Source organism: Bolinopsis microptera, chromosome 8 (genome assembly GCF_026151205.1).
Source record: "Bolinopsis microptera isolate Bmic1 chromosome 8, MBARI_Bmic_1.0, whole genome shotgun sequence".
NCBI classification, from domain to species: domain Eukaryota; kingdom Metazoa; phylum Ctenophora; class Tentaculata; order Lobata; family Bolinopsidae; genus Bolinopsis; species Bolinopsis microptera.
Genome location: NC_087079.1, coordinates 9744115 through 9764188, shown reverse-complemented (window position 1 = coordinate 9764188; position 20074 = coordinate 9744115). Strand labels below are relative to the sequence as shown.

The window sequence follows — 20074 nt, the reverse complement described above, 5'->3', positions numbered from 1 at the left end:
TTGAACAGGTGAACACGAACAGGATCGTTTAAAAAACAGCCAGCTGAATAAAACAACAAGCTCACTAGGATATTGTTTCCGGGTGGAATTCTTGCCAGTTTCAGAACCTGTGTCTGGTGTAGCAGTTCTCTTCCTCTTCCTGGCTAGTTGGGGACTATCATCAGGGAGGTCTAGTTGTCTGGGTTTGGGAGTCCGGGATGAGGTACGGACACTGCTGCTCACCTGCCGAGTTTGTTAGTTTTTGTTTGCTTTTATTTTAGAGTTGGCTTTTAGCAGGCACAGAGCCAATGCTGTAGCTTTATTTTCTACTATTTACTAGAATGTCATCTTTTACACTTTTACATTTATTTTGAGAGATTATCTAGTAATACTTCAATTGAAATAAAAGATAATCAAGATGAAATAACAAAGGAAAGGAACCACCGCGGGTACCCGGTAATAGGTATTCTAGCAGTTCCACAACAGCTCAAAACAACAGCCTCACTGTACCTAACCACATACCGGTGTTTTAGAAGCGTTATCTTTAGAGAGCTCCGGGTCTTCTCTCTCGGGGTCCGTTTCCTCTTTTGTCTCGTCTAGGTCTGTGTCTTGAGAGGACTGTGAGTCTGTGTCGGAGGGGGCTGAGGGACGAGGTTATAAAAAATCAGAGATTTGTGTAATCTTTTGATAAACCTCCAGTTTGGAGGGATTATAAGGCAGGGATTATCGTCACAGTTCATGGTTACTTCAGAATACCGGGGCAGGAATTTAATCCACTATGAAAACATTTGCAAAGTTATTTTACATCATTCCATGGTGTTTCTCTCTTGTCTTATAAACGAGTCTGTACCTTACACAGTGCACAGTCACTTTTAAACGTTATAATCGTTGCAAAACAATAGCTCAGTGGTCAAGACTCAGAGTGTTGGCCCGGAAAATGGATGTCCAACTTTACGATTATGTACACTGTACAGTTATAATACCGTCTCTTTTATTGTTCACTACTTAGGTGGTATTTTGGGCAGGGGAGGTCCCCAGAAGCTTCTACGTGGGTGCAAACAATAGAAGAGACAGTATTATAACTACATAATCGTAAAGTTGGACAAAGATTATCTTACTCCATTTTCTGGGCCAACACCTTGAGTCTTGACCCCTGAGCTATTGTTTTACTTTTGCTTTATACAGCAATTTTTGTGTAGCACATGGTATACATCCAACATTTAATTTTTGATAGCTGTTCTTACAAAACCATAAAAATGGAAACTGACACGTCTAGTTTTACTTTAAATTATAGTTTACGTTGTCGTGTGCCATGAACCTGTCGGCCATTGAATGGACGTCTAGTTATTCAGTGAACATTCCCCCCTAAAATCAACTGCTATCTGGAAATCACATAGTATTCGGGGTACCCCCGGCTCCCCCCCCCCCCCCCCCCCCCCCCCCCCCGGCCCCACGTTAATCATAATATAAAAACTTACAATTTGAGCTATCATACTCTTCGGTTAACCGTTCGGGTTCCCTGTTGCGTCTCTGCTGAACAAACCAACTGTAGATTAGCTCTCTGTTTGTATTGGTTAACGAGCACCTGGGGACGAGGCTGGTTGATCGTTTGTATCAGTTAACAGTCATTATTATGATCATTTGTATCAGTTATCTATCATTATCATGAAAATGTAATTTGCTATATAATTACTCAGTAGTCAGTATTGTGTATAATTATAAAGCCACCTTTGAATAGAGAGCAATTAAGCAATAAATCAACTTGTGACTTGACACAGATTTAGGAGGGTTCTCGACATAATTATAAATCGCCACGTCATTATAAAGTAAATTTCTTATAGTACTATAGGTTACTTGTTATTCAAGAATGCAGACAGCTGCCCGCCGTCCATGCAGATATCACTTCCCATCTTCCTTTCAGAGATATTGTGTCGCTTCAAGAAACGGAGTATTTTCTTTCCCAGGGATTCCTGATTCGTTTGCAGCATTTCGCTTATCTATGAGTTGTAGTTTAATAAATATTTTAAATAGTTTAATAAATATTTGGCGATCAGAATTTGAAAATTAACAAGAAAAATGTATCTCTTCGGTTGTTTAATTTTTCTTAATTTCAGCCATACCACGGTATTCTTCTATTTTATTGAAATATTTTATCAATCCAAGAGTAGCCAATTTTATGTACAGTACAATAAAATTGTTTTTGTTGCTCAAACTAACCTCCTTTTCAATTTCTATGTGCAAGTGATTGCGGTTTCTTCTTGCAGTTGTATTTCCAGAAGCACTTCCACCTAAAGAAAAAGAAATTGTTACTTGAACCCTCAGGCCTCCTCTCTTCCACTTTAGAAATTAAAGTTGTCGTTATTTTTCTGATGATGGTTAAAGAACGGTAATGGTACATGTAACTTGACTAGAAGTGGAAACCTTCAGGTCAAGAATCAAGATCAGGTCAAGATCAGACTAAGAATTTAACCAGAAAGCCAGAACTGTAAAATAATTTTTTTAAATAAATAACTTCAGAGACTCCTGCAAGGTACACTCTGGTGAAAACGGTTTTACTTTCATTCACAAACAGTCCTGTATCTTGATACAATTCACTTAATACTTATGAACGTTACCATATCGTGACCCGTCCATAAGTTGATTTGGTGCAATTTATGAGACATATGAGAAACTTAATAATATAATATTAAGTCAAAGATAATATGACTAGATAAGTTAACACTGATATATTATGCAAATTTTGAATAATGAATTTTATGCTTAACCTAAGATAAAAGCTCTGATCGCTCAGAGTCAAAAGTTCAGCTTTGATCTTAGGTTAAGCATAAATTCATTATTCAAAATCTGCATAATATATCAGTGAGCAGAGTATTACTCTGGTCTCTGACTTTGAGTTTAACTAGTCTTAAGTCAGACCACATACCATTTATTTTAATTTATTCACAGTTGACATGTCTATTCGAATTTAACGAACAATTGTGATATTTCCTTCGTGCGTTCATAAAATATAAAATGAAAACATTTTTGGTCTTGAAGTATTACTATTAACAATATAGGAGGTGACAAGCGTAAAGTCAACCAAGGACTATTTTTAATCAACAATGCAGAACCATCATTAGATCATGATCAATTACAGTTGCAACTGAAACCTAGTTATTAAAGTCCTTTAGGATGCTACTAGCAATCTATAAGATCTTTGGCGCTATAATTAGTTCTTCATAAATTATGAGCTGAATTATAATTATAGCTGTAGATTGATAACTATATTAAGGTTACCACACTACTCCCTACTACATTTTCCCTTTATACCTGGGTTAGTTTATGGCTACGGTGCAATTAAAGTTGTTACAACTGTCACTTCTCCTGGCCTACAATGCTTTTCAAGTGTAAGTAGTATAGCTACAGTTCTGCTTTACTTTGATCAAAACTTCTTAAATCTGCTGCCCGCACCAACTTGATAGTTGATACCTCACAACAAACGATAAGACAAGGTTTTATTAACCGGTTGATAAAAATCACGACTAAAAATAGGCCCTATTCTTCAGAGATTGTTACAGAAGACGCTCCAGCAGCAGGGAAGGAGGAGGGTTAACTACCGCACATATTCCCATATTCGTAGGAGCATTCGTAGGATTGTGCGTGTTGTACTGTCTTTTTCAATGGTGCAAGAAGAAGATCAACGAGGAAGATGCGCCCGATGATGTGGTAGTGGCTAACGAGAACGTCGTGACTACTCAACAATGAGTGTGAGGTCACGTGACTACTCAACAATGAGTGTGAGGTCACGTGACTACTCAACAATGAGTGTGAGGTCACGTGACTACTCAACAATGAGTGTGAGGTCACGTGACTACTCAACAATGAGTGTGAAGTCACGTGACTACTCAACAATGAGTGTGAAGTCACGTGACTACTCAACAATGAGTGTGAGTATCACGTTACAACTCAAAAATTAGTGTGAGGTCACGTGACTACTCAACAATGAGTGTGAGGTCACGTGACTACTCAAAAATGAGTGTGAGGTCACGTGACTACTCAACAATGAGTGTGAGGTCACGTGACTACTCAACAATGAGTGTGAGGTCACGTGACTACTCAACAATAAGTGTGAGGTCACGTGACTACTCAACAATGAGTGTGAGGTCACGTGACTACTCAACAATGAGTGTGAGGTCACGTGACTACTCAACAATGAGTGTGAGGTCACGTGACTACTCAACAATGAGTGTGATGTCACGTGACTACTCAACAATAAGTGTGAGGTCACGTGACTACTCAACAATGAGTGTGAGGTCACGTGACTACTCAACAATGAGTGTGAGGTCACGTGACTACTCAACAATGAGTGTGAGGTCACGTGACTACTCAACAATGAGTGTGAGGTCACGTGACTACTCAACAATGAGTGTGAGGTCACGTGACTACTCAACAATAAGTGTGAGGTCACGTGACTACTCAACAATGAGTGTCACGTTACATTGACTCCGTGGGAAAATAACATCTTAGCAACTATTACTGTGCGTATCTTGATTTGTTAAAGAGAACTGTGTCCTGCTGTACTGTATATATTATTGTACATTAAGCTCAGATGTTTAATCTGAGTTCTGATTTTTTCCACGACATTACTTTGCTTTTAATTAAACAATACCTATATTGATTTGATTATACTTCAATTTCTTGGCCAAGAATGATTGAGTTTATAATCATTATTGCAATAATTGCTGGTATAGTCTAAATTTAAGTAATACTGCTGTCTGCTGCTATATTATATTATCAGGTCAAAAATATTAATAAAAACAGACCCGAATCCTGATAAGACTATCCTTGGCATACACCTACCATACCCATAATATTTTATCAACAGCGACGACCTCTAAGAAGATAACAAAATCCCTCATCGATTATCATGAAAAATTGTCGACAGGATCCCAAATTCTCATAATTTCAAAATTGTTGAAAAATCTCAAATTTGCGTCTTGAATTATTTCAAAAAATCCCAAATTCTTATCTATAACAAGATCCTAAATTCTCGTCTTTAATTATTGACAAAATGCCAAATTCTCATCCTAATTACTGACAAGATCTACAAATCCCTTACCAGCCGGATCTGTTGGAGCAGCAGCTGGAGTAGAAGGTTGAGAGCCCCCCTCCCCCTCAAGACCATCCTCCTTCTTTACAAAGAACTCACTTATCTTACTTTGCTTATCTTTAGTTGCATCCTCCCCGCTGGGACCTCCCTCCTCTGGCTCTGACTTTGGATCTGGGGTTATTTTAGTTCATTACTTATTACTGTTATGGAGTTATTTTTATTTTAATTGACCCTGTGATAAAACTCGTGATCAATCCATAGCTCATCTGGGACCTCCGGGAGGTGAAGCAAACTTTGATGCCGTCACGATATTACCCAATTAAATAGACGAAATAAATTTTAGAACACTCGTAACTCTTGTAACTCCTGTTATCTAGAAATCTAGAAATTTTAGGAGTTCAGTTTGCTCCTCCGACTGTGTGTGAATAATGTGATGTAGTTCAACAAAATTTAATTTTGATTTCACAACCACGGCCTGTTTGTGCGACAGTTCAACGTCAGAACTGCTTGTACAGTTCATTGGCTGAACTGTGAACATTAATAAGAATTTGCAGTTTTTACCTTTTTACCAGGTTATACAGTTAAATTTGGGTGGTGTAATTACGATGTAAATTTAAACTTACAATGTCGAAATTGTAATAAAATTTTGTGAAACGTTAATTTTGTGTAATAAATGAGCTGAACGGGTTAAATTTTGTGTGTGGGCTGTTTGTTTTTCTAACGAGGAAGTGTTTATAAGACTGTTACCGGATAATGGGTTGACTTGCTAGGGTCAAGTGGCCCCTGGCCCTTATGAGGTCGTTTACCAGCTCCATATTGCTCGGGTCCATGGGCTACAGCGTAATAACGTTGAAATGGCGCGATTATTATGGTTAATAATTTCTGCATGCACTTACTTATTGTACAAACTCTGCCACCGATCTAAGATAAAACAGGGGGAGTGGACACGAAGGCGGAGGACACGAGGGCGGAGGAAACGAGAGCGGAGAACATGAGAGCGGAGGAAACGAGGGAGGTGATTTCCTAAAAGAGTGGAAATCACATGATACTCACTTTACAAAGTAGATGTTTAGGAGATTTGATAGTTTAAGGGATCTAAGATAAAGCATGGGGGACTGGACACGAGGACGGAGGATACAAGGGGAGGGGGTACTTACCTAAAAGGATGGAAACGAGCACGAATCACATGATAATAACTGTACAAAGCTGGTGTTTATGAAGATTTAATGACTCAAAGGGGAGTGCGTGTACCTGGCCAAAAATTACTTTTTGGACAATTTTTAACCCCTCTCCCCATCCGTAATCAGTTTTACACATAGCTATCGTGTCAAAATTACACTAGCGTAATCATTTGGAAACCCCCCTCCCCCCTCGGCTGATTACATAATATGTGAACGACCCCTTAGTATACAAACTGTGCTACGGATCTAAGATATAGCAGGGGGAGTGGACACAAGGGCTGTACTCTCCTAAACGGGTGGAAATCACTTGATACTCACTTCACAAAATAGGTGTTTATGAAGATTTGATAGTTTAAGGGATCTAAGATAAAGCATAGGGGACAGAACACGAGGTTGGAGGACACGAGCACGGTACTTTCCTAAACGGGTGGAAATCACACGATGGTCGCTTTACAAAGTAGGTGAGGAGTGCGTTGGACCGATCAGTGCATGTGTTTAAGGCATCTCTCGTCTGTAGCCACATTCCGTTGTTGCTCTTTCCTTTCGTTTGTTGTTGTTTATGCAAACCCTATGCAAAGCATCTCGACAGCACGCACATAGTAAATCAGCTCATTTGACGACCAAATAAAGATTCTGAACAGATTTTCAGAGGAGAAGTTGAGGAAAAATGAGAATCATCTTGATGGTCGTCTTGGTAGCTTGCCAGTTTATTGCAGTTGCCGCTCAAATTCCACACATTCTACCATGGTCACCAGATCAACTATCACCACTGAAAGTCACACAGTCAAAGACTTTAAAGGAGTTTAAGGAAACCTTTGCGATTGACAGGAATCTTAAGACAGAGTCAGTCACCGTGCCAGTCAACGGGGAAGTCTGGTTCAAAGTGGAGTACGGGAAAAGTCACTTCATTCACAAAATTGTGATCTACCAGGTTTTCATGTCTGACTTTTACTTAAACAACAATTGGTGTTTAAGGACCCCTAGCTACTACACATCTTGTAAAGATACTCATGGAAATGTAGATGTGTCAGTGTACCTAGGAGAAGAACACCAGAAGTCCTGTGGAACCCTCCAACTATCATACAAACTAGAGCAGGCAGATCAGACCTACACCTTTTTCTGTGATGTTGAAGGGGATTCTATAAGACTCTCAAAGGAAAGTAAACAGATTTCTATCTACGAGATAGTTGTGACCAGCTCACAAGGTGAGTAGTTAGATCTCAAGGCTCTACCCCGACTCTTCCCCATCCCTGACTCTTCCCTATCCCTGACTCTTCCCTATCCCTGACTCTTCCCTATCCCTCAATCCCTGGCTTTTATCCTCGATCAAACCCAAACCCTAACCTAGAAACCTTTACTTGGTCTCCAATCACGGACCAAATCTTACTTACTACCTTACTCGGGATTATTACGACGGGTTTATTAACGACCGGTTAAAATATGGTTCGGGAAAAATATGGCAAAATTGCTCAAAACCCACCACATTTTCCCGGTCGCCATTTTACCGGTGTCCAACCTTTCAATTTTAGATTCAAAAATTTTGTCTCAGATGTAAATTTCCTTATTAGAGATAAGCAGGTTCAGAAATTTTCGCATTGCTAAAACTTGTGAAACAAGTCGAATTATCAATAATTGTTGAAAGTAGACTCTAGCAAATTCGTTGTTTTGAATTAGCATTACATGTTTACGTGTATCAAATAACCATTATGACTCAATTTGTAGAAAATCTTCGAAAGAATGCATCGTTCACATTGTTTAGAATTATGAATAAATGACTGATGAAACTGATTCATGTTATTGACCGTTTTAATTAATTCGAGTTTTAATTTAACTGTTACTTTTACTTTGAGTCCTATTTCATTATGTAGAGATAGTCAATACCTAAGAAATTAAAAATTGGCCTATTTAAATCAACTTTGACAATAAGGATATATGACAAGAATTGGGCAAAAAGGTGAATTTTTTGCAATTTTAGCCAAATGAAGTCGAAAAACCTACAGCAAGTGTCCCAATAGTCTTCTTTAGTGAATATAAGACAACCATTAAAATATGAGCACCCATACCCCTTGGGAACCCTAAAAGCTGAGTCGGCGGGTTTATTAACAACCGGTGAAAATGTGGTTCGGCAAAAATATGGCGAAATTACCCTAAACCCGCCACTTTATCCCGGTCATAATAATCCCGAGTAAGGTATATACTTTAACTCAGATATAAAAAACAGAGTAATCAAACTTTTCATCATTTAATACGTCATGGTGGAACAATTACTGATTATTATATATTATCTTTCATGACGTTTTATTCCGTCAGATTTGGCTCATTCAGATCAGAATTCTTCAAATGAATGCTATTACAATAATACCATTCACTAGTTACGTAATTACACTTTAATCGAAATTTAAACACGATTTCGTTTACCTTGGTACACTTAAGAGTTTTACTATGATACCTTTCTTTACTGGTGCTATATAATATGCTCCTAAAATGCTGCATTATAATATGATACCGTCGTTACTGCCTCTGTAACAAAAACCATATTCCGTGATTACTGGTCAATTGACGCTAGTTTAAATTTACCTGCGTAGTGCGTTCCCGTTCTTCCAGGTGCAGTGTTTTGGTGTTTCTAGTTTAATTTCAATCCCACTGCACCATCTTTACCTCTTTAATTGGGTAATATCGTGACGTCATCAAAATTTGCTTCACCTCTCCAGCGGTCCAGATGAGCTATGGATTGATCACGTGTTTGATCACGAGTAAACTTTAAGCTTTTAAAGTAAACAAATTTGCTTCGCCTCCCCACACGAATCCACGTCAATAAAAAGGAAAATATCATACTTTCTGCTGAGGACATGGAATCAGCAGTGCTCAAACGTTCTTCTTCGTTCATTCGCTGTTTTATCTTCCGTATCTCTCTACGTAGCTGAAGTAAACAATACGATAAATACCAATTAGTAACTATTATTAACTATTAACTAATTAGTCTTAAATAAGCCAAATCAGAGAAGATATTTATAACAGTTAAAATACCTGACGGCTGACAAGACTTATAAAAACTTAAAAACCTATAAAAACTTATAAAAACTTTTAAAAACTTGTAAAAACTTGTAAAAACTTATAAAAACCTGCTTCAAACGAGATGTTCGGGTGCTCCAATTAGTGATAGCCTTGGCTTCCTCCACTTTATTCTTCACGTCCACTAGCTGCTCCTCTAGCGTCTTCTCTTCTTGTTTCAGTAGTAAAAGTGTGTTCCAGTCTATGGGAGTGTTCTCTATTGTTTGCTTGCACCTGTGTTGGTGATTGAGATATTATTTACTTGAAGCGTTAAAAACAGGCCCCTGTCAACTCTCAAACTTATTCATAAAAATTAACAAATCAATGGCTACATAACTCTTCCTCATTATAATTTTATAATCTTACAAGATTAACGAATCGGTAACAAACCAGATGGCAAACCTATTCATGATGGTACGACATGTGTCTTTCAGCTTCTCGGCATATTTGTAAATATTAGACCCAGTTGCATTGAACAACAGACAGTTTGATATTATCAACATGAAATCAGCTTTGAACTGGTCAAAAGAGGAGTATTCCATGTTTTCTACTTTAGATCTGATTGTTCCGAGGTCCATAGGTTGCTTTATTTCATCAAGATAACCTTGCACCTGGGAGAATATTTACAGTACTATTAACTAGAGGTTAAGCTGCGACAATATTCCACCAGCTACAATTATAGTTCAGATGTAAATTGTAAAAAGGTTATTTAAGCCAGTTATTTATTGGCAAGTAACCGGCTACTAACCAGCCACTAACCAGCTATCGACTGGCTATTAATACCCGATTACGAATATACCTCGTCAACATTGACAGGTTCGTGGAAGAGTTCCTCGGTGTCCCTGGCAAACAGCAGGTCAACAGTTCTGTTGAGAATGTACGAGAGAGGACACAACTCCATCTCCATCAAGTGCTGCGCTACTTTCAACTGTTTGGAGTGGGTTATTTTATTTAAACGGTGATTTGTTGATTAATTATTGTGCAGAAAGTAAAGTATTTCATTAAAAAAACAAGTTCCGTTGCCCATCAGGTTTGGTTAACCCCACGCTTTTTTGGCAGAAACCCCAAACACAAAAAAAGCAACCATAACAACAAAACCATATCCCTAACCTGTTCCTTTTTCCGTTTCTCCCGTTTCCTTATAAGCTCCACAAGGAGTCTGGCTCTCTCCAGATCGTGTCGTAACCGCTGACATTTTACCAGCTGGTCCTTGTCAACGCTCTCCTCGTCGGCCATGGTGTGGGTCCGAGTGTGACTTACCTGAGATTTTAGGAAGTTATTACGATTCTCTGTGTGAACTGGAATTTGTTTTCACCCGGGAAGTTACCCTTTTTATTGGTAAGTCGTGACTTAATTTCCAAGTATCATTCATTGATAACACAGCTGTAGACATAAGGAACAACTTTGAAGTTTTTGGCCGAATACTCGTATATATAATCGACTAAGAATTATAAACCGGAGAAGAAGGTTGAAGACTGAAGTTGGCACTTATTAAATTATTTAGAAGTTCATTTCAGTGTTAAATTACTCAATTTGTAGAACTGAGTGGAAAGCAACTGTCAAAGGAGGACCACAAGCCTCACTATCACTCTGGAGACAGAAGATATTAATAATGGAAGTAAAACTGTCAACAGTAAATTAGCTCACCCCTCATTGACGGACATTAGGCGGACTGTAACGTAATAATATCTGATATTGCCCACGAGAAGGTTTGACAGTTTGACAGTTTGACAGTTTGACTTCATAAATGATAGAGTTAAGGGAGCTCATTAATGCACCTGTTAATTGAAATGAGATGGAAGTATTGTTATTTGAACGGATGAGCGCACTGTTGACACGGTTCTGACACCTACATGACAGCCACAAAAGAGTTACTTACAAGTTTACGAATTTCCAATACTGAGTTGGTTCTGCTAAACATCAAAGTGAGCTGTGGTTAGCTTTAGTTTCTCAGTTCGTCCGGTTTGTTTACATGGGTGTTTAAAGTCTACAACGGACAAAATATGGTTTTAACTAAGTCAGCTGTATGTTTCAAAGTGCTGTTAATCCTTCAGTCATCCCTCCAAACCCTATCATCACAACCTTCCTCTAACCATGTCTCCTACAAGAAAATATCATCTCTAGGACGAGCTTCTCAGAGTGATGACTACGCGTATTGGTACAGCGCGGATAAAGCTATTGATGGAAGAACATACCCTTACCCAGAGGATGCTGTCAGTAACTCTGTTTCTATGACCATGTCATCAGCAAAGAGAGCTTGGTGGAAGCTGGAATTTAAAGCGGAGGTTTTTATCCTGAGGGTTGATATCTACAACAGACAGACAAGAAATGGGGCAGCTGATCGGTATGGTCAAGATGGGGAGATTGACGGAGCAATCCTTGCTTTTAGCTCTTCTCCTTACTCTTCAATAGAATATTCTCAAGGCAAGACTGTCTACTCTTTTAACAACATCATCACTGTCAGCAACCTCGTCACGATATACGGCGGAGCACAAACAGGGAGACTACAGTTAGCAGAAGTAGAGGTGTATGGTGGTGAGCGGTTCTGTACCGGACTTACTATTACCTGGGTTCATGACAATGGGCTGGTCACTAAGGTCCGGTTTCCGGTTATCTCAGGACAGGAGGTAAAGGTGGAATGTAAACTAAGGAGCATGACTAACACAGGGGCTGTACACGTGGTATGCGATCACGGAACTAGGTTCGAGTACCCGGCAGAACCACGCTGTGTGGCTAAAAAACAAGATGATAAATTTGATCCGCTCTTCGATCCTTCTACTTCAAGTGAGTGAAATATTTACATCTAACCAGAATTCGCTGTACATTTAAATTATTGTATGTATTCAATTATGTGGGATGTTATGACAAAACAGCGTCGGGAAAACTGTTTTGTCATGAATTCTTACATTTTACTGTATTCTAACTCGACTTAGTACAACTATTTTGCTTACTAACTAATCAACATACTAACGTTCAGACTTGCTAGCTAAATAACTTAACTTTCCTAACTAATCATCTAATTTATTATTACCTGTAATCTACGTAGCAGGGGTACACCATTTCTAGCTTGACGTTTCAGCGTCCAGTACGCTTTCAGCCTCTCAAAGAACTCTCCCTTATCATCAATGTCCACCAAGTTCAGAATCTCATCCATTTTATCCTGGCAGGTAAATGATTCAGCTGGAGAAACTACTAAACTGGTTTATAATTTAAGCTTTTCGATAAGACATTATGAAAGTCTGACTTTTTTATGATGGTGAAAATTCTTTCTTTGAAATACTAAGAATTCCTTACCTCATTGATGTAAGGAATGTTAACGATGGGGGCGTTTGCTCCTGTTTCACAAGAGAACTTCTTTTTCAACTTCTGTTGCAGTTTCTTGTCGAGAAGAATACTTTTACGTTTCACCTTCTTGCCTTCTTCCTGGGGTAAGAAGAATATGAGATGCTGAATATAAGAATATAAGATAGCCATCATCATAGTTCATACAAGGTGTTTGTAAAAATATGTCCTTTTTGAATTATTTTGGCACAACATATCATAGTTTAAGCACGCTGTAAAGCTGTAACGACAATATTAAACACAATAACATCAAAAAAAAAGATAAGACATACAGCATCAGACTCATCATTAACCCGACTAATAAGGGGCGTGACGTCACTGTCAGCGGGGGTGTGGATGTCACAGAACGCTACGTTCTTCACCGTGCTGTTACCTGATTCGTCTTGGTAGGTTTCTATCTTCATGTGCAAACCTGGCGGCAATGAATGCAGTTTTTAGCACCCGAATTTCTAAAGTGTTTGAGAATGAAATAGTAATATTATGGTAATATTGCTCCACAGCTAAATTAGAATTCTCAAATAAATATCAAGTTATCATTGTCAGATTACAATAGTGAACATTACTAGTTAATTAATAAACCCACCAGCCTGTTGAGCACAAGTAACATGAAATGCAGTGTAACAGTTAGTCCTGACGCACTGAATACACGCACCCTCACGCCGCCTACAAATGTAACACGTCAGCTTCCATCTTGCTGCAGGGATCTCGTTGATAGAGTCTATAGGTTCCAAGAAGACTGGGTTACTGAAGTGCACTTCCGGGACCCACAGCGCGCACAGCACGTGCACCCATCTGTTACATTCCGTCTGTTTGAATGCTCCTGTGTAAAGATATGTGTTGTCAAGTTTTACAGCAAATTACAATATTTTTTCTTATAATGATTTCCACATAAGAATGTTGTGTTTAAATTGAGTTATTGCAAAAACTATGTACAGAATAAACATAAAAATGTTATAATATAATACGATCCGATGTGTGCACGGATGTTCTGTTAACCTGCTTTTGAAGGACAGAGAACACAGTCGACAGGTTTAGAAGGACTGTTCAGACACCTTCTACACAACCACTGTCCTTCAGGGATAAAGGGAACTCCATAACAGTCCTGATGTACTGCCAAGTTACACATGTCACAGAACAGTATCACATTACTGAGAGGTGGTAGTGTTGTTTGTTGAAGGTTTGAAATTTTTTAGACCAAAAATTTAGTTTTAAGCGTACACACCAGAGTGCTTGAGGTGATTAATTTCCCACTAGACTCCCTGGAGTACTGTGAATACGATGAGAAAAAAACTTGTTCCAGAATAATTATTTGAAATTTATGATGACAGACCTGTTGCTACATTCACCGTCGTTACAGATACAACATACAGCATCTTCATCAATTAGTGGGTCGTAAACACTTCCTGAAGTCTGAGACTCAAAGTAGCTCTCTTTTTCAAACCTGAATAAAACTAATTTAGACAATTCAATAAAACTGATACTTTTAAAATCACACAATTTAAAATAAAGTTAATTTCTACTGTAAGGTTGCCCATAGAAAATGATTTTAATTTAATGGAATTTAAGAATTTTACAAAAAGCCCAACCTGTCCATGAGTTGTTCAAATATCTCACAGGGCACTTTTGAGTGACTTTGTTCTTGCCTTCTCTCATTCATGATGTCCAACCAAGCATAATCTTCCTCGTCCATGTCATACTCAATCTGATGACATGTTATTCAGTGGAGTGGCATACAAAATAACAATAAAAATATGTCACCTACATTAAACAAGATCATAAACGGAAGGTTGCCTACCGTACCCTTATCTTTTTAAAAGAATCTGTAATCTGTATCTCCTTTAATACTGAGATCATACTAAGCTGCAACAAAACATTTACCTCTTGATCAAGCTCTTCCAAGCTCTTTTCAATATATCTGAAATAACTTGCAGCTCTTTTAGGGGCTAGAGTTTTGTTGTATGACTGCTTCACTTGAAACTGGGGCTTGGGTAATGAACTGGGGATTGGAAGTCGAGGAAACTCCTTGACATCGCTCTTTTTGCATTTTACAGGAAGAGCCTCATTGATGTCAAGCAATCGAATCTGGCCTCTAATACATATCTCGACCTGAAAATGAACAGTTTTTATTCTAAAATCTAAAACCAGAATATTTACAATTTCCACCGACCACCATACCACTTATGTTTTATTTCAAAAAATAGACTATTGCACAGGCCTGTAGCAACTTACCATATTTTGAGAAACTCCATATGGCATCCCGCCAGTTGGGTTGGGAGAGAAGTATGCAGAATTGAAGTTTTTAACCTCCTTTGAGGCTGCTTTGCTCTTTTTATCCTTCAGCTTGACGACTTGTATTTACATTCAACTACAAAGTGTTGGAATAAATGTTACTTTTTGGATACAAAATTTAAAAAAAGTTAATTCCAACAACAGGGCAAACATTAGCATTGGGAAGTGTTGTATATTGTCCATTGCTTTAAACCTGGTCTTTAAAAGAATTTATAAACACACAGCAGATTTATAAAAACATATGATGGTTATAATTGGCCATGGATGACAATATCATGACCTATGACTGATCATGACTATTGGCCTATGCCCGATTTCTTACGTCTGACTTCATCTATCGTGCTAAGTAAACATTCCCTGGTCCTCCTACATGAGCCTCTGTTTGACTCAATTTAAAATTGTATGCTCAATATAAACTTTGTAGCTGTTTACCAGCAATATTGTTGAAAACAACAGCCAACGCTTACTTGTGATATGGGCTGTTAGCCAGTAAATACCTGGTTACCATTTTGCCTATAAAAACATAGATTATAACCAGTAAATAAAAAAGCGGAACACTTTATCTTACTTATAATTCAAAGAATTTTATATGTTTGTAGTTAGGCAAAAACCAAAAGTAAAAAGTTAGGCAAAAACCAAAAGGTTGCATATCAACGGTGTTGTAATGTAAACGTGCACGTTCAATGATTGTTAGAACGGCATTTTGATCGGTTTTGTGATAATATAAAGTGTTTTTAACATTAAAATCAGATGTATCTTCGGTTGGGAAGTATTTTTTTATGCGATCAAAACTTTCTTTCAAAGAATACCATACTACTACATACAACATACTAGCTTCCTCCCTGTTACCACGGGCTTTCTAGTAATAATAATAAATTGAAGTTTAAGAACACCAATATTAAGATAAACTTATACTCAGCAGTGTTTAATCTAGTCATCCCAGAAACATTCATGATAAAATATAGTCCGACTGGTAACATTGTTGATTTTAATGTTGTGACATTGCATAATTTATTGTAAATATAATATGAGTTTCAGAATTATGTAATGTAACGTGATGGCAATATTGTAAACGGGTATATCCTGTCCAAACCCAGGATACACTATATGAAGAGTTCGTTTTAACTTTGTTAGAAAAGCATAATTAATATACTTGAAAATATATCGTTCATACTAAAATCAGAGAGTGAAGCTTAAAATTAAAGAACTAACACTAAATAAAGGCTAAAATTAGTCATTGATTTTTTTTCATCAGCTGATGTGATGGTAGTAGGCGCAGCTTAACTGTAAAACTTATCTGTAAAACTACAATGATTATATTTTGAAAAACAAGAAATTTCCACACAATGGTTCATTAATTTAAGAATAAAATTCACAAAACTAATAATATATCACAAACTAACTATCAATCATGACTGACGATCTTCTCAATTAGTAGCATATACTGATAATATATACTTGAAAATATATCATTCATGCTGAGACAATTTGCATAAGAAGGTTTTTAGAAATTCTTTGAAGGATTCCAGGGATTCAGCTGATGTGATGATAGAAGGCTCATAGGTAATCTGTAAAACTTATAATATGTAAAATTTCAATGACTATTATAATACAAAAATATAAAAACAAACAGTAAATTTGCACACAATGTCAATGGTTTATTTTTAAAAATGAAAATCACAAAACAAAACTAATAATTTATATCATAAACTAACTATCAATCATGATCATGACTGACGATTTTCTCAATAAGGTAAGGATATTAATAATCTAAAGTCAGTCCAAGAGAGCTCTGTTTATTGAATTGTCTGGATAAAAGAGGTCAGATCCCCAACAACAGCCTCTGTATTATCAATGTTGGAGAAGTGTCCTCCGTGGTTATGGTAGTTGTACCTAGGGTTGGAAGTGTTAACAATTCGATTTAAACATAATACAAATTTTGTCTAAAGTCTTCAAAACTAGCTAAATTTTTTCCGTTCACACCCTTTTGTAAAAAGGCAATAGTGAAAGGTTACGAATGAAGGTTTTTGCAGAAAAACGTGGATTTTGGAGATTGGGGTAGGTAGGTCTGATATGAGTATGTCGTGTTCCTTCCTTCCGTTCGTTACCATGCAACGAAAAATCCGCGCGCGTGCAGGAGGATTGCTCGCGGAGATGTGATGTATAGATGCGGAGATGTGATGTATACATAGCCTTTGGTCAATGAATGTGTGGCGCGAGTGTATTTTAATGTATGCTATGTTATGTAAAATTGTAGGTTATTTAAAGCCCAATTTGTACGTGGCACGCGTAGTGTATTGATGTGTACACAAGTATAGTTTACTTTTGCTACAGTTTCTTGAATTGCAGATACAAGTTAAGTTCTACGGCAATTGAATTGAATTTCAAGTGTTTCCGTATTTATAATGCATAATTTATCAATATTATTATTATGAGGTGAGCTGATTGGAGCTTATACTTAAAGTTATAGTGAATGGAAATCTAGCGTCTGCCAAAACGAAACAACGGGCGCAATTCTTGTTTGATTCCAAGTCAGGTTGAATTAAATCAAGATATTTGAGAAGCTTCAAAAATATTTACGTTTAAATAATTAATAATTATGTGGAAAAATATTATACTAACTGTTTTATGTTGTTGAAGGTGGCCCTGGTTGCAAATTTAGTCAAATGCATAACCTCGTTAGGGAAATTAGAGATTGCAACAGGAACATTCGGAATAAACAAGTTCGAAAATAGTTCTGTATCGTTTGTGTAGAATTCGTGGTAAATCCTGCAATATTTACTTAGAGTTATCTGATAGTTAAATTAAACAAAATTATATTTTCCGTCATAAAATCAGAATATCTTAAGATAAATGAGCAGTACCTCATTAAACATCAATGATGCCAAAAATATAACCAAATTAGCACATATTTTGTCGATGCCAAACTTTTGCACACCATCTCTCTATATTGCTAAGATAGTTCCACATACATTATACATATTCGTTCACATATTTCATTTTCACCTCATTGAAGCTTGTGCACTTTTTACAGACCAAATGATGCTTATCATGGCACAGATATTGTCAATTCCAAAGCATTTTATTCCAGCTTCCATGTTTTCCATAGCATTCTTAGTTGTATCCCTTGAACTGCTAACCATAGCATATGTAGATCCTGACAAGAGTTCAAATTACTAAGAATTCAAAATGTTTATAGGTTTGGAAGATTTTTCACTTCAAAATAACATTCGAAGTTAAAATACTATAGAAAAATTCGAAAAGAATCTAGATGGTAATATAATTGTCGGAGGTTACCTATCCAACCAATAAGTCCGACTGGTGAGTCGACCATGCCGTATCCGTAGGAGTCTGGTAGTACAGACTGCACGTGAAAATATGCCATATCGTAATACATTCTTTGACCAAATGTGGAGAGAGGGTGCATAACTCCTTTCTCTTTTTCAGTGGTGTACACCAAAGAAGGAAACACAGCTCCAACCATGGTTTGAAGTATTAGTCTCCAACCTGAAACATTGGAAAGTTATTCATTTTAAAATCCATAACCGAGTAAGATTTTAATCGCTAATTGGTAACTCAAGACAGCCAGGCCCGCTTAGGCATTAAACTTAAATAAAAATGATGATCTTCGTGATAAAACATTAGATTTCAACAGGTCAAAAACAATCTCAAAACTAAAAAAAGGGATAAAAATACTGCATCCATAGTCCATACCAAATTTCATTTGATTCATAGTAGTATGAAGTCCAATAACGCTTTCAGGATACATGTAAGTCATCAGAGACCCAATGATAGCTCCCCAATCCCCCCCGTGAATCTGAAGAATTATAATAATGGTTTCTGAATAATCTGCTGTTGGTAGATAGTTCATAGTTGTTATCAGTGGCCATAAATACAAGCATGAAATAACAGATAATTTAACCAGTAATAACAAATTAACTTGTATATCAAAAAACTTACAACAAATCGTTTGTATCCTAGCTGAAGCATGAGTTTGTGGTAAGCACAAGCAATGACAGCAGGGCTAACACCGGTCACATTTGGCGGTTCTGTAAACCCAAGACCAGGGAGACTCGGTATCACTATACGGTAGTGTAACCTGAGAAAAATGTCTTTAACGTTTGACAGATACCTTTTTAGAGAATTCTATTATGAAATTAGGATTCAGTTAACATGGATGGTCTTTGTACGGATGAATACATAAATATTATTTAAGCATTTAATGAACTTTGAAAGTCTTATAACTCATTGCTTAAATTTCCAAGGACTGAGTGCTTTAAACTGTAACCAGGGATAATCCCCAACTAGTCCCCAAAAGTTATGTTCAAACCTTTTTCAACAAGCATTGGGATTGATTTATGAAACTCCCAAACTGTACTTGGCCAGCCATGAAGTAACACAATAGGAGTGGACTTCTTCTCCTCGCTTCCAACCATGTGTATAAAGTGCAAGGTGATATCTCCTGAGAGTGGAGAAGTGACAGCCTGGTTATATTAGGAAAACAAATATTATGTATGATTTTAAAACCAGCCACAACTATTCAATGAATGCTCTACATATAATATTAGTTCTATTGTTATTTGAAAAGCAACAGAGACACGTATATTTTCCTTATAAATTGATATACCTATCACTGTTTTAAAGTGCTTAAACTGGCAAAGCACATTGTTCACCATGGAAAAATCAAATGAATTTGTCATGTGATCTGCCACAAGATTGACATAAGCAGCTGGAGTTCCGTAAGGACTATTCTCAGGTTCAATCAAGTTCGGAATAACAATCCTTTTCTTCAGTCGATCTGATAGATTATAACATTTATTGCTAATACTACTTAAAAACGATGGAAACATCTTTCGTTTCCATAGGCAACTTTCATAAAACTGCAAATTTGGTATATGATCATTATGACACAAGAAAAGAAAGCAACAATTTTATTTAGTATCAATTAAAGCAGACAAAAACATATTTTATAAATATAACTAGCACAAACTTTAGACCAGATATCTAAGGGGACTTGGAGTAGCAAGCGAGTGACCAGAAAATTATATATATATTTTTAACAAAAATACGTTCAATAGAATCCAGGGTACGCACCCACCATTGCCTCCTAAATTCTTGGTTGGATAGACATTTATGCAAACTT

The 20074-nt window shown here is 37.1% G+C and overlaps 2 protein-coding genes across 4 annotated transcripts in view; both read right to left on the bottom strand.

Annotated features, from left to right (window-relative positions):
• Positions 1-15030, bottom strand: part of LOC134819981 (bromodomain-containing protein 1-like) — a 31644-nt gene extending 16614 nt beyond the window's left edge. Inside the window, exons 1-20 of one of the 2 annotated variants that reach the window (XM_063830141.1) lie at positions 14872-15030; positions 14521-14748; positions 14229-14344; positions 13973-14083; positions 13639-13790; positions 13226-13462; positions 12915-13054; positions 12595-12723; positions 12332-12460; positions 10411-10560; positions 10100-10228; positions 9703-9911; positions 9372-9534; positions 9085-9169; positions 5078-5239; positions 2197-2267; positions 1834-1976; positions 1458-1564; positions 502-620; positions 66-222 (exon numbers count right to left, since the gene is read on the bottom strand). In XM_063830141.1, the coding sequence (XP_063686211.1) occupies positions 66-222; positions 502-620; positions 1458-1564; positions 1834-1976; positions 2197-2267; positions 5078-5239; positions 9085-9169; positions 9372-9534; positions 9703-9911; positions 10100-10228; positions 10411-10560; positions 12332-12460; positions 12595-12723; positions 12915-13054; positions 13226-13462; positions 13639-13790; positions 13973-14083; positions 14229-14344; positions 14521-14748; positions 14872-14898 (2764 nt within the window). In that variant the 5' untranslated portion in view covers positions 14899-15030. The remainder of the gene's footprint in view (positions 1-65; positions 223-501; positions 621-1457; positions 1565-1833; positions 1977-2196; positions 2268-5077; positions 5240-9084; positions 9170-9371; positions 9535-9702; positions 9912-10099; positions 10229-10410; positions 10561-12331; positions 12461-12594; positions 12724-12914; positions 13055-13225; positions 13463-13638; positions 13791-13972; positions 14084-14228; positions 14345-14520; positions 14749-14871) is intronic. The other variant, XM_063830142.1, reaches the window with a different exon arrangement.
• A 1444-nt stretch (positions 15031-16474) lies between these two features.
• Positions 16475-19017, bottom strand: LOC134819283 (juvenile hormone epoxide hydrolase-like). 2 transcript variants are annotated; one of them, XM_063829130.1, is made up of 6 exons: positions 18892-19017; positions 18646-18748; positions 18229-18438; positions 17938-18088; positions 17554-17700; positions 16475-16824 (listed from the first exon to the last, which is right to left on the bottom strand). In XM_063829130.1, exons 1-6 carry the CDS (start codon positions 18919-18921, stop codon positions 16728-16730), a joined length of 738 nt encoding a protein of 245 aa, XP_063685200.1. In that variant the 5' UTR covers positions 18922-19017; the 3' UTR covers positions 16475-16727. The 2 variants fall into 2 exon arrangements, with proteins under 2 accessions (XP_063685200.1, XP_063685199.1); XM_063829129.1 differs by having other exon boundaries at positions 18238-18438; positions 18892-19012.
• Positions 19018-20074: the final 1057 nt, after the last annotated feature.

What these genes read in the sequence shown, in the direction of transcription:
- LOC134819283 (XM_063829130.1), bottom strand. Translation starts at nt 18,921, where the DNA reads ATGCTTCAGCTAGGATACAAACGATTTGTT. An exon ending in TAGGATACAAACGATTTGTT is followed by an intron (nt 18,749 to 18,891) that starts GTAAGTTTTTTG and finishes ATAATTCTTCAG; the next exon opens with ATTCACGGGGGGGATTGGGG. An exon ending in AGTGCACAAGCTTCAATGAG is followed by an intron (nt 17,701 to 17,937) that starts GTGAAAATGAAA and finishes TAAATATTGCAG; the next exon opens with GATTTACCACGAATTCTACA.